Source organism: Oncorhynchus mykiss, chromosome 9, assembly GCF_013265735.2.
Source record: "Oncorhynchus mykiss isolate Arlee chromosome 9, USDA_OmykA_1.1, whole genome shotgun sequence".
NCBI classification, from domain to species: domain Eukaryota; kingdom Metazoa; phylum Chordata; class Actinopteri; order Salmoniformes; family Salmonidae; genus Oncorhynchus; species Oncorhynchus mykiss.
Genome location: NC_048573.1, coordinates 272,003 through 291,384, shown reverse-complemented (window position 1 = coordinate 291,384; position 19,382 = coordinate 272,003). Strand labels below are relative to the sequence as shown.

At 44.5% G+C, this 19,382-nt stretch overlaps 1 protein-coding gene across 1 annotated transcript in view; it reads right to left on the bottom strand.

Annotated features, from left to right (window-relative positions):
- Positions 1–19,382, bottom strand: part of atp1b2a (ATPase Na+/K+ transporting subunit beta 2a) — a 124,437-nt gene that overhangs the window by 4,379 nt on the left and 100,676 nt on the right. Inside the window, exons 4-6 of the mRNA XM_036986989.1 lie at positions 16,192–16,271; positions 3,515–3,640; positions 3,293–3,352 (exon numbers count right to left, since the gene is read on the bottom strand). Of these exons, the coding sequence (XP_036842884.1) occupies positions 3,293–3,352; positions 3,515–3,640; positions 16,192–16,271 (266 nt within the window). The remainder of the gene's footprint in view (positions 1–3,292; positions 3,353–3,514; positions 3,641–16,191; positions 16,272–19,382) is intronic.

Sequence of the window (19,382 nt, the reverse complement as noted above, 5' to 3'; positions counted from 1 at the left end):
CTGACATTTACTCCTGAGGTGCTGACCTGTTGCACCCTCTACAACCACAGTGATTATTATTATCTGACCCTGCTGGTCATCTATGAACGTTTGAACATCTTGACCATGTTCTGTTATAATCTCCACCCGGCACAGCCAGAAGAGGACTGGCCACCCCTCAGAGCCTGGTTCCTCTCTAGGTTTCTTCCTAGGTTCTGGCCTTTCTAGAGAGTTTTTTCCTAGCCACCGTGCTTCTACATCTGCATTGCTTGCTGTTTGGGGTTTCAGGCTGGGTTTCTGTAAATCACTTTTTGACATCGGCTGATGTAAAAAGGGCTTTATAAATACATTTGATTGATTGATATTTGGTAAAAGACCAAGTCCATATTATGGCAAGAACAGCTCAAATAAGAAAAGAGAAACAAGAGTCCATCATTACTTTAAGACATGAAGGTCAGTCCACCATTACTTTAAGAGACATGAAGGTCAGTCCATCATTACTTACTAAGAGACATGAAGGTCAGTCCATCATTACTTACTAAGAGACATGAAGGTCAGTCCATCATTACTTTAAGAGACATGAAGGTCAGTCCATCATTACTTTAAGAGACATGAAGGTCAGTCCATCATTACTTTAAGAGACATGAAGGTCAGTCCATCATTACTTTAAGAGACATGAAGGTCAGTCCATCATTACTTTAAGAGACATGAAGGTCAGTCCATCATTACTTTAAGAGACATGAAGGTCAGTCCATCATTACTTTAAGAGACATGAAGGTCAGTCCACCATTACTTTAAGAGACATGAAGGTCAGTCCATCATTACTTTAAGAGACATGAAGGTCAGTCCATCATTACTTACTAAGAGACATGAAGGTCAGTCAATGCGGAAGATTAAGAACTTTGAAAAGTTTCTTCAAGTGCAGTCGCAAAAACCATCAAACACTGTGATGAAACTGGCTCTCATGAGGACCGCCACAGGAAAGGAAGACCCAGAGTTACCTCTGCTGCAGAGGATAAGTTCATTAGAGTTAACTGGCTCTCATGAGGACCGCCACAGGAAAGGAAGACCCATAGTTACCTCTGCTGCAGAGGATAAGTTCATTAGAGTTAACTGGCTCTCATGAGGACCGCCACAGGAAAGGAGGACCCAGAGTTACCTCTGCTGCAGAGGATAAGTTCATTAGAGTTAACTGGCTCTCATGAGGACCGCCACAGGAAAGGAGGACCCAGAGTTACCTCTGCTGCAGAGGATAAGTTCATTAGAGTTACCTGGCTCTCATGAGGACCGCCACAGGAAAGGAGGACCCAGAGTTACCTCTGCTGCAGAGGATAAGTTCATTAGAGTAAACTGTCTCTCATGAGGACCGCCACAGGAAAGGAGGACCCAGAGTTACCTCTGCTGCAGAGGATAAGTTCATTAGAGTTAACTGGCTCTCATGAGGACCGCCACAGGAAACGAGGACCCAGAGTTACCTCTGCTGCAGAGGATAAGTTCATTAGAGTTACCTGGCTCTCATGAGGACCGCCACAGGAAAGGAGGACCCAGAGTTACCTCTGCTGCAGAGGATAAGTTCATTAGAGTAAACTGTCTCTCATGAGGACCGCCACAGGAAAGGAAGACCCAGAGTTACCTCTGCTGCAGAGGATGTTCATTAGAGTTAACTGGCTCTCATGAGGCTGGGTTTAGGCTGGGTTTCTGTACAGCACTTTGAGATATCAGCTGATGTACGAAGGGCTATATAAAATAAATTTGATTGATTGATTGATGAGGACCGCCACAGGAAAGGAGGACCCAGAGTTACCTCTGCTGCAGAGGATAAGTGTAATAGAGTTACCAGCATCAGAAATTGCAGCCCAAATAAATGCTTCACAGAGTTCAAGTAACAGACACCAATAAGAGGAAGAGACTTGCTTGGACCAAGAAACACGAGCAATGGACATTAGACCGGTGGAAATTTGTCCTTTTATCCTGAAAAACCACTATGCTTGAAAATATGGAGAGTGGTTGTCAGTAATGTGTTGTATTGGATTTGCCCCAAACAGAACACTTCGTATTCAGGATAGAATGGTTCAAACAGAACACTGTATTCAGGATAAAATGGTTCAAACAGAACACTGTATTCAGGATAGAATGGTTCAAACAGAACACTGTATTCAGGATAGAATAGTTCAAACAGAACACTGTATTCAGGATAGAATGGTTCAAACAGAACACTGTATTCAGGATAGAATGGTTCAAACAGAACACTGTATTCAGGATAGAATGGTTCAAACAGAACACTGTATTCAGGATAGAATGGTTCAAGCAGAACACTGTATTCAGGATAGAATGGTTCAAGCAGAACACTGTATTCAGGATAGAATGGTTCAAACAGAAGACTGTATTCAGTATAGAATGGTTCAAACAGAACACTGTATTCAGGATAGAATGGTTCAAACAGAACACTGTATTCAGGATATAATGGTTCAAACAGAACACTGCATTCAGGATAGAATGGTTCAAACAGAACACTGCATTCAGGATAGAATGGTTCAAGCAGAACACTGTATTCAGGATAGAATGGTTCAAACAGAACACTGTATTCAGGATAGAATGGTTCAAACAGAACACTGTATTCAGGTATAGAATGGTTCAAACAGAACACTGTATTCAGGATAGAATGGTTCAAACAGAACACTGTATTCAGGATAGAATGGTTCAAACAGAACACTGTATTCAGGATAGAATGGGTCTCAGGACAAAACATTAATTCCTTTGCCACATTATTTGAAGTATTATGTTAGTGCCTTGTTGTGCCTCGACACAATCCTGTCTTGGACCTCTATGGACAATTCCTTCGACCTCATGGCTTGGTTTCTGCTCTGACATGCACTGTCAACAGTTGGACCTTATATTTCCAAATCATGTCCAATTAATTTAATTTACCACAGGTGGAGTCCAATCAAGTTGTAGAAACATCTCAAGGATGATCAATGGAAAAAGGATGCACCTGAGCTCGAGTCTCATCGCAAAGGGTCTGAATACTTATGTAAATAAGGTATTTCTGTTTTTTACTTTTAAGAAATTTGCTAAGGCCTGTAAATACTTTCTGAAAGTTGTCTATCTATCATTCTCCAGGTCAGTCTTACCCATTCATCTTGCCCCACTTTATATCTCTGATAATGGAGGGATGAAAGACAAAAACACAGAGAGAGAGAGAGAGGGAGAGAGAGACGGAATGATGACATTAAAAGGTAAAGATGAGTGAAACACATGATGAAGAGACATGCAGAGTTCCAACAATACATAAGGGTGACATAGCCAGCCTGACCTTGGCTCCACAGGTGACATAGGGAGATTGGCCGTCCTTCCCTGGAAGCATCCCGATCACCTGAGGACAGAGGTTGGAGGTCAAGGTTTACCAGGGGGGTTAGCAGGTGCGTGTGTGTGTGTATGTGTGATGGTGTGTGTGTGTGTGTGTGTGTGTGTGTGTGTGTGTGTGTGTGTGTGTGTGTGTGTGTGTGTGTGTGTGTGTGTGTGTGTGTGTGTTTACCCGGTTCAGTTTGATGAGAACACAGGGTTGTCCCTTCTGGTAACCGTAGGTCCGGTCTGTGATCCCAGAACACTCCTCTAGAGTGGAACGATTAAACTGACACGAACGCTTAGGGTTGTTCCTCACCTAGGATTGAACATCATATTATTCTATACAATATATGTTATATTCGGGTGGTTAGGGGGGTTAGAGTTAGAGTGGTTAGGGTGGTTAGAGTTAGAGTGGTTAGGGTGGTTAGAGTTAGAGTGGTTAGGGTGGTTAGAGGGGTTAGGGTGGCTAGAGGGGTTAGGGTGGTTAGAGTGGTTAGGGTGGTTAGAGTTAGAATGGTTAGGGTGGTTAGGGTCGTTAAAGTTAGAGTGGTTAGGATGGTTAGAGTGGTTAGTGTTAGGGTGGTTAGGGTGGTTAGAGTTAGGGTGGTGAGGGTGGTTAGAGTGGTTAGGGTGGTTAGGGTGAGGGTGGTTAGAGTTAGAGTGGTTAGGGTGGTTAGTATTAGGGTGGTTAGGGTGGTTAGTGTAAGGGTGGTTAGTGTGGTTAGGGTGGTTAGTGTTAGGGTGGTTAGTGTTAGGGTGGTTAGGGTGGTTAGTGTTAGGGTGGTTAGTGTTAGGGTGGTTAGAGTGAGGATGGTTAGAGTGAGGATGGTGAGGGTGGTTAGAATGAGGGTGGTTAGAGTGGTTAGTGTTAGAGTGGTTAGGGTGGTTAATGTGGTTAGTGTTAGGGTGGTTAGTGTTAGGGTGGTTAGAGTTAGAGTGGTTAGAGTTAGGGTGGTTAGAGTTAGGGTGGTTAGAGTTAGAGTGGTTAGAGTTAGGGTGGTTAGAGTTAAAGTGGTTAGAGTGGTTAGAGTTAGAGTGGTTAGAGTTAGAGTGGTTAGAGTGGTTAGAGTTAGGGTGGTTAGAGTTAGAGTGGTTAGAGTTAGGGTGGTTAGAGTGGTTAGGGTGGTTAGGGTGGTTAGAGTGGTTAGGGTGGTTAGAGTTAGGGTGGTTAGAGTGGTTAGGGTGGTTAGAGTTAAAGTGGTTAGAGTTAGAGTGGTTATTGTGGTTAGAGTTAGAGTGGTTAGAGTTAGGGTGGTTAGAGTTAGAGTGGTTAGAGTTAGGGTGGTTAGAGTTAGAGTGGTTAGAGTTAGGGTGGTTAGAGTTAGGGTGGTTAGAGTTAGGGTGGTTAGAGTTAGGGTGGTTAGAGTGGTTAGAGTTAGAGTGGTTAGAGTGGTTAGAGTTAGAGTGGTGAGAGTGGATAGAGTTAGGGTGGTTAGAGTTAGAGTGGTTAGAGTTAGAGTGTTTAGAGGGGTTAGAGTTAGAGTGGTTAGAGTGGTTAGGGTGGTTAAAGTGGTTAGAGTGGTTAGGGTGGTTAGAGTTAAAGTGGTTATGGTGGTTAGAGTTAAAGTGGTTAGAGTGGTTAGGGTGGTTAGGGTGGTTAGAGTTAGAGTGGTTAGGGTGATTAGTTAGTGTGGTTAGGGTGGTTAGAGCTAGGGTGGTTAGAGTGGTTAGACTGGTTAGAGTTAGTGTGGTTAGGGTGGTTAGAGTTAGAGTGTTTAGAGTGGTTAGTGTTAGAGTGGTTAGGGTGGTAAGAGTGGTTAGTGTTAGGGTGGCTAGGGTGGTAAGAGTTAGGGTGGTTAGTGTTAGGGTGGTTAGAGTGGTTAGTGTTAGGGTGGTTAGGGTGAGGGTGGTTAGAGTGGTTAGTGAGGGTGGTTAGAGTTAGAGTGGTTAGGGTGGTTAGAGTTAGAGTGGTTAGGGTGGTTAGAGTTAGAGTGGTTAGGGTGGTTAGAGTGGTTAGAGTTAGAGTGGTTAGAATTAGGGTGGTTAGAGTGGTTAGGGTGGTTAGAGTGGTTAGTGTTAGGGTGGTTAGGGTGGTTAGTGTTAGGGTGGTTAGTGTTAGGGTGGTTAGAGTGGTTAGGGTGGTTAGGGTTAGAGTGATTAGGGTGGTTAGAGTGGTTAGGGTGGATAGAGTTAGGGTGGTTAAAGTAGTTAACCACCCTAACTACTGTAACCACCCTAACTCTATCCACCCTAACCACTCTAACCACCCTGTGTTAGGGTGGTTAGTGTTAGGGTGCTTAGTGTTCGGGTGGTTAGGGTGGTTAGAGTTAGAGTGGTTAGGGTGGTTAGGGTGGTTAGAGTTAGGGTGGTTAGGGTGAGGGTGGTTAGAGTTAGAGTGGTTAGGGTGGTTAGAGTTAGAGTGGTTAGAGTGGTTAGTATTAGGGTGGTTAGAGTGGTTAGGGTGGTTAGTGTAAGGGTGGTTAGTGTGGTTAGGGTGGTTAGTGTTAGGGTGGTTAGGGTGGTTAGTGTTAGGGTGGTTAGTGTTAGGGTGGTTAGAGTGAGGATGGTTAGAGTGAGGATGGTGAGGGTGGTTAGAATGAGGGTGGTTAGAGTGGTTAGTGTTAGAGTGGTTAGGGTGGTTAATGTGGTTAGTGTTAGGGTGGTTAGTGTTAGGGTGGTTAGAGTTAGAGTGGTTAGAGTTAGGGTGGTTAGAGTTAGGGTGGTTAGAGTTAGAGTGGTTAGAGTTAGGGTGGTTAGAGTTAAAGTGGTTAGAGTGGTTAGAGTTAGAGTGGTTAGAGTTAGAGTGGTTAGAGTGGTTAGAGTTAGGGTGGTTAGAGTTAGAGTGGTTAGAGTTAGGGTGGTTAGAGTGGTTAGGGTGGTTAGGGTGGTTAGAGTGGTTAGGGTGGTTAGAGTTAGGGTGGTTAGAGTGGTTAGGGTGGTTAGAGTTAAAGTGGTTAGAGTTAGAGTGGTTATTGTGGTTAGAGTTAGAGTGGTTAGAGTTAGGGTGGTTAGAGTTAGAGTGGTTAGAGTTAGGGTGGTTAGAGTTAGAGTGGTTAGAGTTAGGGTGGTTAGAGTTAGGGTGGTTAGAGTTAGGGTGGTTAGAGTTAGGGTGGTTAGAGTGGTTAGAGTTAGAGTGGTTAGAGTGGTTAGAGTTAGAGTGGTGAGAGTGGATAGAGTTAGGGTGGTTAGAGTTAGAGTGGTTAGAGTTAGAGTGTTTAGAGGGGTTAGAGTTAGAGTGGTTAGAGTGGTTAGGGTGGTTAAAGTGGTTAGAGTGGTTAGGGTGGTTAGAGTTAAAGTGGTTATGGTGGTTAGAGTTAAAGTGGTTAGAGTGGTTAGGGTGGTTAGGGTGGTTAGAGTTAGAGTGGTTAGGGTGATTAGTTAGTGTGGTTAGGGTGGTTAGAGCTAGGGTGGTTAGAGTGGTTAGACTGGTTAGAGTTAGTGTGGTTAGGGTGGTTAGAGTTACAGAGTGTTTAGAGTGGTTAGTGTTAGAGTGGTTAGGGTGGTAAGAGTGGTTAGTGTTAGGGTGGCTAGGGTGGTAAGAGTTAGGGTGGTTAGTGTTAGGGTGGTTAGAGTGGTTAGTGTTAGGGTGGTTAGGGTGAGGGTGGTTAGAGTGGTTAGTGAGGGTGGTTAGAGTTAGAGTGGTTAGGGTGGTTAGAGTTAGAGTGGTTAGAGTTAGGGTGGTTAGAGTTAGGGTGGTTAGAGTGGTTAGAGTTAGAGTGGTTAGAGTGGTTAGAGTTAGAGTGGTGAGAGTGGATAGAGTTAGGGTGGTTAGAGTTAGAGTGGTTAGAGTTAGAGTGTTTAGAGGGGTTAGAGTTAGAGTGGTTAGAGTGGTTAGGGTGGTTAAAGTGGTTAGAGTGGTTAGGGTGGTTAGAGTTAAAGTGGTTATGGTGGTTAGAGTTAAAGTGGTTAGAGTGGTTAGGGTGGTTAGGGTGGTTAGAGTTAGAGTGGTTAGGGTGATTAGTTAGTGTGGTTAGGGTGGTTAGAGCTAGGGTGGTTAGAGTGGTTAGACTGGTTAGAGTTAGTGTGGTTAGGGTGGTTAGAGTTAGAGTGTTTAGAGTGGTTAGTGTTAGAGTGGTTAGGGTGGTAAGAGTGGTTAGTGTTAGGGTGGCTAGGGTGGTAAGAGTTAGGGTGGTTAGTGTTAGGGTGGTTAGAGTGGTTAGTGTTAGGGTGGTTAGGGTGAGGGTGGTTAGAGTGGTTAGTGAGGGTGGTTAGAGTTAGAGTGGTTAGGGTGGTTAGAGTTAGAGTGGTTAGGGTGGTTAGAGTTAGAGTGGTTAGGGTGGTTAGAGTGGTTAGAGTTAGAGTGGTTAGAATTAGGGTGGTTAGAGTGGTTAGGGTGGTTAGAGTGGTTAGTGTTAGGGTGGTTAGGGTGGTTAGTGTTAGGGTGGTTAGTGTTAGGGTGGTTAGAGTGGTTAGGGTGGTTAGGGTTAGAGTGATTAGGGTGGTTAGAGTGGTTAGGGTGGATAGAGTTAGGGTGGTTAAAGTAGTTAACCACCCTAACTACTGTAACCACCCTAACTCTATCCACCCTAACCACTCTAACCACCCTGTGTTAGGGTGGTTAGTGTTAGGGTGCTTAGTGTTCGGGTGGTTAGGGTGGTTAGAGTTAGAGTGGTTAGGGTGGTTAGGGTGGTTAGAGTTAGGGTGGTTAGGGTGAGGGTGGTTAGAGTTAGAGTGGTTAGGGTGGTTAGAGTTAGAGTGGTTAGAGTGGTTAGTATTAGGGTGGTTAGAGTGGTTAGGGTGGTTAGTGTAAGGGTGGTTAGTGTGGTTAGGGTGGTTAGTGTTAGGGTGGTTAGGGTGGTTAGGGTGGTTAGTGTTAGGGTGGTTAGTGTTAGGGTGGTTAGAGTGAGGATGGTTAGAGTGAGGATGGTGAGGGTGGTTAGAATGAGGGTGGTTAGAGTGGTTAGTGTTAGAGTGGTTAGGGTGGTTAATGTGGTTAGTGTTAAGGTGGTTAGTGTTAGGGTGGTTAGGGTGGTTAGAGTTAGGGTGGTTAGAGTGGTTAGGGTGGTTAGAGTGGTTAGGGTGGTTAGTGTTAGGGTGGTTAGAGTGAGGATGGTTAGAGTGAGGATGGTGAGGGTGGTTAGAATGAGGGTGGTTAGAGTGGTTAGTGTTAGAGTGGTTAGGGTGGTTAATGTGGTTAGTGTTAAGGTGGTTAGTGTTAGGGTGGTTAGGGTGGTTAGAGTTAGGGTGGTTAGAGTGGTTAGGGTGGTTAGAGTGGTTAGGGTGGTTAGAGTTAGGGTGGTTAGAGTGGTTAGGGTGGTTAGAGTTAAAGTGGTTAGAGTGGTTAGAGTTAGAGTGGTTATTGTGGTTAGAGTTAGAGTGGTTAGAGTTAGGGTGGTTAGAGTTAGAGTGGTTAGAGTTAGGGTGGTTAGAGTTAGAGTGGTTAGAGTTAGGGTGGTTAGAGTTAGGGTGGTTAGAGTTAGGGTGGTTAGAGTTAGAGTGGTTAGAGTTAGGGTGGTTAGAGTGGTTAGGGTGGTTAGAGATAAAGTGGTTAGAGTGGTTAGAGTGGTTAGAGTTAGGGTGGTAGAGTTAGAGTGGTTAGAGTTAGAGTGTTTAGAGGGGTTAGAGTTAGAGTGGTTAGAGTGGTTAGGGTGGTTAAAGTGGTTAGAGTGGTTAGGGTGGTTAGAGTTAAAGTGGTTATGGTGGTTAGAGTTAAAGTGGTTAGAGTGGTTAGGGTGGTTAGGGTGGTTAGAGTTAGAGTGGTTAGGGTGGTTAGTTAGTGTGGTTAGGGTGGTTAGAGCTAGGGTGGTTAGAGTGGTTAGACTGGTTAGAGTTAGTGTGGTTAGGGTGGTTAGAGTTAGAGTGTTTAGAGTTAGAGTGGTTAGGGTGGTAAGAGTTAGGGTGGTTAGAGTGGTTAGTGTTAGAGTGGTTAGGGTGGTTGGAGTGGTTAGTGTTAGGGTGGTTAGAGTGGTTAGTGTTAGGGTGGTTAGGGTGAGGGTGGTTAGAGTGGTTAGTGAGGGTGGTTAGAGTTAGAGTGGTTAGGGTGGTTAGAGTTAGAGTGGTTAGAATTAGGGTGGTTAGAGTGGTTAGGGTGGTTAGTGTTAGGGTGGTTAGAGTTAGAGTGGTTAGGGTGGTTAGAGTGGTTAGGGTGGATAGAGTTAGGGTGGTTAAAGTAGTTAGGGTGGTTAGTGTTAGGGTGGTTAGTGTTAGGGTGGTTAGTGTTCGGGTGGTTAGGGTGGTTAGAGTGGTTAGGGTGGTTAGAGTGGTTAGGGTGGATCGAGTTATGGTGGTTAAAGTGGTTAGGGTGGTTAGTGTTAGGGTGGTTAGAGTGGTTAGGTGGTTAGAGTTAGAGTGGTTAGGGTGGTTAGAGTTAGAGTGGTTAGGGTGGTTAGAGTTAGAGTGGTTAGGGTGGTTAGAGTTAGAGTGGTTAGAGTGGTTAGAGTTAGGGTGGTTAGAGTGGTTAGTGTTAGGGTGGTTAGTGTTAGGGTGGTTAGTGTTAGAGTGGTTAGGGTGGTTAGAGTTAGGGTGGTTAGAGTGGTTAGGGTGGATAGAGGTAGGGTGGTTAAAGTGGTTAGGGTGGTTAGTGTTAGGGTGGTTAGTGTTAGGGTGGTTAGTGTTCGGGTGGTTAGGGTGGTTAGAGTGGTTAGGGTGGTTAGAGTTAGCGTGGTTAGGGTGGATCGAGTTAGGGTGGTTAAAGTGGTTAGGGTGGTTAGTGTTAGGGTGGTTATAGTGGTTAGAGTGGTTAGGGTGGTTAGAGTGGTTAGTGTTAGGGTGGTTAGTGTTAGGGTGGTTAGAGTGGTTAGGGTGGTTAGAGTTAGAGTGGTTAGGGTGGTTAGAGTGGTTAGGGTGGATAAAGTTAGGGTGGTAAGAGTGGTCAGGGTGGTTAGTGTTAGAGTGGTTAGGGTAGTAAGAGTGGTTAGGGTGGTTAGAGTTAGAGTGGTTATTGTTAGGGTGGTTAGAGTGGTTAGGGTGGTTAGAGTTAGAGTGGTTCGGGTGGTTAGAGTTAGAGTGGTTAATGTTAGGGTGGTTAGAGTGGTTAGGGTGGTTAGAGTGGTTAGGGTGGATAGAGTTAGGGTGGTTAAAGTGGTTAGGGTGGTTAGTGTTAGGGTGGTTAGTGTTAGGGTGGTTAGTGTTAGAGTGGTTAGTGTTAGGGTGGTTAGGGTGGTTAGTGTTAGGGTGGTTAGTGTTAGGGTGGTTAGTGTTAGGGTGGTTAGAGTGGTTAGGGGGTTAGAGTTAGAGTGGTTAGGGTGGTTAGAGTGGTTAGGGTGGATAGACTTAGGGTGGTTAAAGTGGTTAGGGTGGTTAGTGTTAGGGTGGTTAGAGTGAGGGTGGTTAGAGTTAGAGTGGTTAGGGTGAGGGTGGTTAGATTGAGGGTGGTTAGGGTGAGGGTGGTTAGAGTGAGGGTGGTTAGAGTTAGAGTGGTTAGAGTTAGGTTGGTTGGAGTGGTTAGTGTTAGGGTGGTTAGTGTTAGGGTGGTTAGGGTGAGGGTGGTTAGAGTGGTTAGGGTGAGGCTGGTTAGAGTTAGAGTGGTTAGGGTGAGGGTGGTTAAGTTGGTTAGAGTGGTTAGTGTTAGGGTGGTTAGAGTGGTTTGGGTGGTTAGAGTGGTTAGGGTAGTTGGAGTTAGGGTGGTTAGAGTTAGAGTGGTTAGGGTGGTTAGAGTGGTTAGAGTGAGGGTGGTTAGAGTGGTTAGAGTTAGGGTGGTTGGAGTGGTTAGTGTAAGAGTGGTTAGGGTGGTTAGTGTTAAGGTGGTTATTTTTAGAGTGGTTAGTGTTAGAGTGGTTAGGGTGGTTAGTGTTAGGGTGGTTAGTGTTAGGGTGGTTAGAGTGGTTAGGGGGTTAGAGTTAGAGTGGTTAGGGTGGTTAGAGTGGTTAGGGTGGATAGAGTTAGAGTGGTTAAAGTGGTTAGGGTGGTTAGTGTTAGGGTGGTTAGAGTGAGGGTGGTTAGAGTTAGAGTGGTTAGGGTGAGGGTGGTTAGATTGAGGGTGGTTAGGGTGAGGGTGGTTAGAGTGAGGGTGGTTAGGGTGAGGGTGGTTAGAGTGAGGGTGGTTAGAGTTAGAGTGGTTAGAGTTAGGTTGGTTAGAGTGGTTAGTGTTAGGGTGGTTAGTGTTAGGGTGGTTAGAGTGGTTAGGGTGAGGCTGGTTAGAGTTAGAGTGGTTAGGGTGAGGGTGGTTAAGTTGGTTAGAGTGGTTAGTGTTAGGGTGGTTAGAGTGGTTAGGGTGGTTAGGGTGTTTAGAGTTAGAGTGGTGAGAGTGGTGGTTAGAGTTAGAGCGGTTAGGGTGGTTAGAGTTAGAGTGGTTAGACTGGTTAGAGTTAGTGTGGTTAGGGTGGTTAGAGTTAGTGTGGTTAGAGTGGTTAGAGTGGTTAGGGTGGTGAGAGTTAGAGTGGTTAGGGTGGTTAGAGTGGTTAGGGTGGTGAGAGTTAGAGTGGTTAGGATGGTTAGAGTTAGAGTGGTTAGAGTTAGAGTGGTTAGGGTGGTTAGAGTTAATGTGGTTAGGGTGGTTAGAGTGGTTAGAGTGGTTAGAGTTAAAGTGGTTAGGGTGGTTAGAGTTAGTGTGGTTAGGGTGGTTAGAGTGGTTAGGGTGGTGAGAGTTAGAGTGGTTAGGATGGTTAGAGTTAGAGTGGTTAGAGTTAGAGTGGTTAGGGTGGTTAGAGTTAGTGTGGTTAGGGTGGTTAGAGTTAGTGTGGTTAGAGTGGTTAGAGTGGTTAGGGTGGTGAGAGTTAGAGTGGTTAGGGTGGTTAGAGTGGTTAGGGTGGTGAGAGTTAGAGTGGTTAGGATGGTTAGAGTTAGAGTGGTTAGAGTTAGAGTGGTTAGGGTGGTTAGAGTTAATGTGGTTAGGGTGGTTAGAGTGGTTAGAGTGGTTAGAGTTAAAGTGGTTAGGGTGGTTAGAGTTAGTGTGGTTAGGGTGGTTAGAGTGGTTAGGGTGGTGAGAGTTAGAGTGGTTAGGATGGTTAGAGTTAGAGTGGTTAGAGTTAGAGTGGTTAGGGTGGTTAGAGTTAGTGTGGTTAGGGTGGTTAGAGTGGTTAGGGTGGTGCGAGTTAGAGTGGTTAGGGTGGTTAGAGTTAAAGTGGTTAGAGTTAGAGTGGTTAGGGTGGTTAGAGTTAAAGTGGTTAGAATTAGAGTGGTTAGAGTGGTTAGAGTTAGAGTGGTTAGAGTTAGGGTGGTTAGAGTTAGAGTGGTTAGAGTGGTTAGAGTTAAAGTGGTTAGGGTGGTTAGAGTGGTTAGAGTTAGAGTGGTTCGAGTTAAAGTGGTTAGGGTGGTTAGAGTTAGTGTGGTTAGGGTGGTTAGAGTTAGAGTGGTTAGAGTTAGAGTGGTTAGGGTGGTTAGAGTTAGAGTGGTTAGGGTGGTTAGAGTTAGAGTGGTTAGTGTTCGGTTGGTTAGAGTGGTTAGAGTTAGGGTGGTTAGAGTGGTTAGAGCGGTTAGAGTTAAGAGTGGTTAGAGTGGTTAGAGTGAGGGTGGTTAGAGTTAGAGTGGTTAGGGTGAGGGTGGTTAGGGTGGTTAGAGTGGTTAGAGTTAGGGTGGTTAGAGTGGTTAGAGTTAGAGTGGTTAGAGTTAGAGTGGTTAGAGTTAGAGTGGTTATGGTGAGGGTGGTTAGGATGGTTAGGGTGAGGGTGAGGGTGATTAGAGGTTAGAGTGATTAGTGGTTAGAGGGTGATTAGTGGTTAGAGTGGTTAGGGTGGTTAGAGTTAGAGTGGTTAGTGTGGTTAGAGTTGTTAGAGTGGTTAGAGTTAGAGCGGTTAGAGTGGTTAGAGTGGTTAGGGTTAGAGTGGTTAGAGTGGTTAGAGTGGTTAGGGTTAGAGTGGTCAGAGATAGAGTGGTTAGGGTGGTTAGAGTTAGAGTGGTTAGAGTGGTTAGGGTTAGAGTGGTTAGAGTTAGAGTGGTTAGAGTTAGAGCGTTGGACTCGTAACCAGCAGGTAGTCTAGTGGTTAGAGCATTGGGCCAGTAACCAGCAGGTAGTCTAGTGGTTGGAGTGTTGGGCCAGTAACCAGCAGGTAGTCTAGTGGTTAGAGTGTTTGGCCAGTAACCAGCAGGTAGTCTAGTGGTTCGAGTGTTTGGCCAGTAACCAGCAGGTAGTCTAGTGGTTGGAGCGTTGAGCCAGTGGTTAGAGTGTTTGGCCAGTAACCAGCAGGTAGTCTAGTGGTTAGAGCATTGGGCCAGTAACCAGCAGGTAGCCTAGTGGTTAGAGCGTTGGGCCAGTAACCAGCAGGTAGTCTATTGGTTAGAGCGTTGGGCCAGTAACCAGCAGGTAGCCTAGTGGTTAGAGCATTGGGCCAGTAACCAGCAGGTAGCCTAGTGGTTAGAGCGTTGGGCCAGTAACCAGCAGGTAGTCTATTGGTTAGAGCGTTGGGCCAGTAACCAGCAGGTAGTCTAGTGGTTAGAGCGTTGGGCCAGTAACCAGCAGGTAGCCTAGTGGTTAGAGCATTGGGCCAGTAACCAGCAGGTAGTCTAGTGGTTAGAGCGTTGGGGCAGTTACCAGCAGGTAGCCTAGTGGTTAGAGTGTTGGGCCAGTAACCAGCAGGTAGCCTAGTGGTTAGAGGGTTGGGCCAGTAACCAGCAGGTAGCCTAATGGTTAGAGCGTTGGGCCAGTAACCAGCAGGTAGTCGAGTGGTTAGAGCGTCGGCTCAGTAACCAGCAGGTTGTCTAGTGGTTAGAGTGTTGAACTAGTAACCAGCAGGTAGCCTAGTGGTTAGAGTGTTGGGCCAGTAACCAGCAGGTAGTCTAGTGGTTAGAGCGTCGGCTCAGTAACAAGCAGGTTGTCTAGTGGTTAGAGCGTTGGGCCTGTAACCAGCAGGTAGCCGAGTGGTTAGAGCATTGTGTATTTGACAGGATACATCAATCAACATGTCTGTAAATGTGGCAGATTTAGCCAGCTAGCTAGTTCTTCCCTGGGTCGGGGGAGAATTAGCCAGCAAGCTAGTTCTTCCTTGGGTAGAGGTCGATTTATCCAGCTAGCTAGTTCTTCCCTGAGTAGGGGTAGTTAGGTTAACCCTAACCAATATGCTGTGTTTACTGTAAATGTTGCAGATTTAGCCAGCTAACTAGTTCTTCCTTGTTCTGCGTTATAGTTCTGCGTTATAGCTCGATTTAAATTTTAAGGTAATTTCTGAGTGAGCCGACATATGCTGTGTTTACTGTGAATGGGGTAGGTTAACCCTAACCAATATGCTGTGTTTACTGTGAATGGGGTAGGTTAACCCTAACCAATATGCTGTGTTTACTGTGAATGGGGTAGGTTAACCCTAACCAATATGCTGTGTTTACTGTGAATGGGGTAGGTTAACCCTAACCAATATGCTGTGTTTACTGTGAATGGGGTAGGTTAACCCTAACCCTAACCAATATGCTGTGTTTACTGTGAATGGGGTAGGTTAACCCTTACCAATATGCTGTGTTTACTGTGAATGGGGTAGGTTAACCCTAACCAATATGCTGTGTTTACTGTGAATGGGGTAGGTTAACCCTAACCAATATGCTGTGTTTACTGTGAATGGGGTAGGTTAACCCTAACCAATATGCTGTGTTTACTGTGAATGGGTTAGGTTAACCCTAACCAATATGGTGTGTTTACTGTGAATGGGGTAGGTTAACCCTAACCAATATGCTGTGTTTACTGTGAATGGGGTAGGTTAACCTTAACCCTAACCAATATGCTGTGTTTACTGTGAATGGGGTAGGTTAACCCTTACCAATATGCTGTGTTTACTGTGAATGGGGTAGGTTAACCCTAACCAATATGGTGTGTTTACTGTGAATGGGGTAGGTTAACCCTAACCAATATGCTGTGTTTACTGTGAATGGGGTAGGTTAACCCTAACCAATATGCTGTGTTTACTGTGAATGGGGTAGATTAACCCTAACCAATATGATGTGTTTACTGTGAATGGGGTAGATTAACCCTAACCAATATGCTGTGTTTACTGTGAATGGGGTAGGTTAACCCTAACCAATATGCTGTGTTTACTGTGAATGGGGTAGGTTAACCCTAACCAATATGCTGTGTTTACTGTGAATGGGGTAGGTTAACCCTAACCAATATGCTGTGTTTACTGTGAATGGGGTAGGTTAACCCTAACCCTAACCAATATGCTGTGTTTACTGTGAATGGGGTAGGTTAACCCTTACCAATATGCTGTGTTTACTGTGAATGGGGTAGGTTAACCCTAACCAATATGCTGTGTTTACTGTGAATGGGGTAGGTTAACCCTAACCAATATGCTGTGTTTACTGTGAATGGGGTAGGTTAACCCTAACCCTAACCAATATGCTGTGTTTACTGTGAATGGGGTAGGTTAACCCTTACCAATATGCTGTGTTTACTGTGAATGGGGTAGGTTAACCCTAACCAATATGCTGTGTTTACTGTGAATGGGGTAGGTTAACCCTAACCAATATGCTGTGTTTACTGTGAATGGGGTAGGTTAACCCTAACCAATATGCTGTGTTTACTGTGAATGGGGTAGATTAACCCTAACCAATATGCTGTGTTTACTGTGAATGGGGTAGGTTAACCCTAACCAATATGCTGTGTTTACTGTGAATGGGGTAGAGGTAGGTTAACCCTAACCAATATGCTGTGTTTACTGTGAATGGGGTAGGTTAACCCTAACCAATATGGTGTGTTTACTGTGAATGGGGTAGGTTAACCCTAACCAATATTCTGTGTTTACTGTGAATGGGGTAGGTTAACCCCAACCCTAACCAATATACTGTGTTTACTGTGAATGGGGTAGGTTAACTCTAACCCGTATGCTGTGTTTACTGTGAACGCAGTCTACACGAACTCAGGAATTTCAATTTCAATCACACTATAACGCAGATCTTCTGCGATACGGTTTGTATCGAGCGCTGTCCCTAGGTAGTTGTTAAATGTTGTCGCTGGACAGGAAGATTCAAACAAAGACTACACAAAGAGCAACTGTTGTCATCTATAGTTTAACCGAAGGAACTTGGTTCAGGTATGAGGTTAGGGGTCAGAGGTTAGATGTTCCTCACCTCTCCACTGTCCTCCTGGATGAAGTAATTATCAGGGGGGCACTCATCATTGTTCTGGACCTGCAGGGAGTTGTTGTAGGCTACACACACACACACACACACACACACACACACACACACACACACACACACACACACACACACACACACACACACACACACACACACTTTGTTAGTCATACCATCTTATATTATAGCCTGGTAAAGGGCTTTAAAACACACACACACACACACACACCAGTGTTTTCCATTAGTGTTGGCTAATCAGCCGGTTACAGACTCATTTTCAGCAGGTTAATTTTTCCACTTCATATTCCCTACACTACTTCTCATTTAAAAGTTTTAATTAAATTAATTTGCCTTTATGGTAGAGTGGCCAAATAGAAGCCACTCAGTAATAGACACATGACAGCCCGCTTGGAGCCAAAAGGCACCTAAAGGACAAAATGTTCTGGTCTGATGAAACCAGTTGTCAATGTGTTGAGGTAATCTGAAGAGATTTCACCCCATGCTTCCTGAAGCACCTCCCACAAGTTGGATTGGCTTGATGGGCACTTCTTACGTACCATACGGCCAAACTGCTCCACAACAGCTCAATAGGGTTGAAATCCGGTGACTGTGCTGGCCACTCCATTGTAGACAGAATACCAGCTGACTGCTTCTTCCCTAAATAGTTCTTGCATAGTTTGGAGCTGTGCTTTGGGTCATTGTCCTGTTGTAGGAGGAAATTGGCTCATAATTAAGCGGCGTCCACAGGGTATGGCATGGCGTTGCAAAATGGAGTGATAGCCTTCCTTCTTCAAGATCCCTTTTACCCTGAACAAATCTCCCACTTTACCATCCCCAAAGCACCCCCAGACCATCACATTGCCTCCACCATGCTTGACAGATGGCGTCAAGCACTCCTCCAGCATCTTTTCATTTTTTCTGCGTCTCACAAATGTTCTTGTTTGTGATCCAAACCCCTCAAACTTAGATTCGTCTGTCCATAACACTTCTATACATTCTTCCTCTGTCCAGTGTCTGTGTTCTTTTGTACATCTTAATCTTTTTTATTGGCCAGTCTGAGATATGGCTTTTTCATTGCAACTCGGCCTAGAAGGCCAGCATCCCGGAGTCGCCTCTTCACTGTTGACGTTGAGACTGGTGTTTTGCGGGTACTATTTAATGAAGCTGCCAGTTGAGGACTTGTGAGGCGTCTGTTTCTCAAACTAGACACTCTAATGTACTTGTCCTCTTGCTCAGTTGTGCACCGGGGCCTCCCACTCCTTTTTCTATTCTGGTTAGAGCCCGTTTGCGCTGTTCTGTGAAGGGAGTTGTACACAGAGTTGTACGAGATCTTCAGTTTCTTGGAAATTTCTTGCATGGAATAGCCATCATTTCTCAGAACCAGAATAGACTGACGAGTTTCAGAAGAAAGGTCTTTGTTTCTTGCCAGTTTGAGCCTGTAATCGAACCCACAAATGCTGATGCTCCAGATACTCAACTAGTCTGAAGAAGGTCAGTTTTATTGCTTCTTTAATCAGAACAGTTTTCAGCTGTGCTAACATAATTGCAAAAGGGTTTTCTAATGATCAATTAGCCTTTTAAAATGTTAAACTTGGATTAGCTAACACAACGTGCCATTGGAACACAGGAGTGATGGTTGCTGATAATGGGCCTCTGCACGCCTATGTAGATATTCCATTAAAAATCAGCCATTTCCAGCAACAAAAGTAATTTACAACATTAACAATGTCTACACTGTATATCTGATCAATTTGATGTTATTTTAATGGACCAAAAAAAAGTAGCTTTTCATTCAAAAACAAGGAAATTTCTTAGTGACCCCGAACTTTTGAATGGCAGTGTATGTTTTGACAATGACAATTTACAATCTAAGGTAACGCCAAGTAATTCAGGACCAGTTTATTACTGGCCACCCATTCCAAAACAGACTGCAACTCTTTGTTAAGGGTTTCAGTGACTTCATTAGCTGTGGTTGCTGATGCGTGTAGGGTTGAATCATCAGCATACATGGACACACATGCTTTGTTTAATGCCAGTGGCAGGTCATTGGTAAAAAATAGAAAAGAGTAGAGGGCCCAGGGAGCTGCCCTGCGGTACACCACACTTTACATGTTTGACATTTGAGAAGCTTCCATTAAAGAAAACTCTTTGAGTTCTATTAGATAAATAGCTCGGAAAACACGATATGGCAGAGGTTGAAAAGCCATAACACAAGTTTTCTCAACAACAGGTTATGGTCAATAATATCAAAGGCTGTACTGAAATCTAACAGTACAGCTCCCACAATCTTCTTATTATCAGTTTATTTTAACCAATCATCAGTCATTTGTGTCAATGCAGTACATGTTGAGGGCCCTTCTCTATAAGCATGCTGAAAGTCTGTTAATTTGTTTACAGAGAAATAGCATTGTATTTGGTCAAACATTTCCAACAGTTTACTAAGAGCTGGCAGCAAGCTTATATATAGGTCTGCTGTTAGAACCAGTAAAGGCCGCTTTACCACTCTTGGGTAGAAGAATGACTTTGGCTTCCCTCCAGGCCTGAGGACAAAAACCTTCCTCTTGGCTCAGATTAAAGATATGACAGATAGAAGTGGCTATAGAGTCAGCTACCATCCTCAGTAGCTTTCAATCAATGCCAGGAAGTTTGTCATTTTCCACCTCTCCCACACTAATGGACTGTTATTTAGACACTGACTGTTACCACTTGGTGGTAACTATAGCAACACTCCAAAAGAAAAGGCTTTAGATGTGCCAAGTGAACATGCAACCACAACACTTCAATAACACTTAAGATCTTCTCTAAGCATTACAGGGAATATGGCTCTGAATATATACAACACCTCCCCTATAAACATTACAGGGATATGACTCTGAATATATACAACACCTCCCCTATAAACATTACAGGGATATGGCTCTGACTATATACAACACCTCCCCTATAAACATTACAGGGATATGGCTCTGACTATATACAACACCTCCCCTATAAACATTACAGGGATATGACTCTGAATATATACAACACCTCCCCTATAAACATTACAGGGATATGGCTCTGAATATATACAGCATCACCTCCCCTATAAGCATTACAGGGATATGGTTCTGAATATATACACAACACCTCCCCTATAAACATTACAGGGATATGACTCTGAATATATACAGCAACACTTC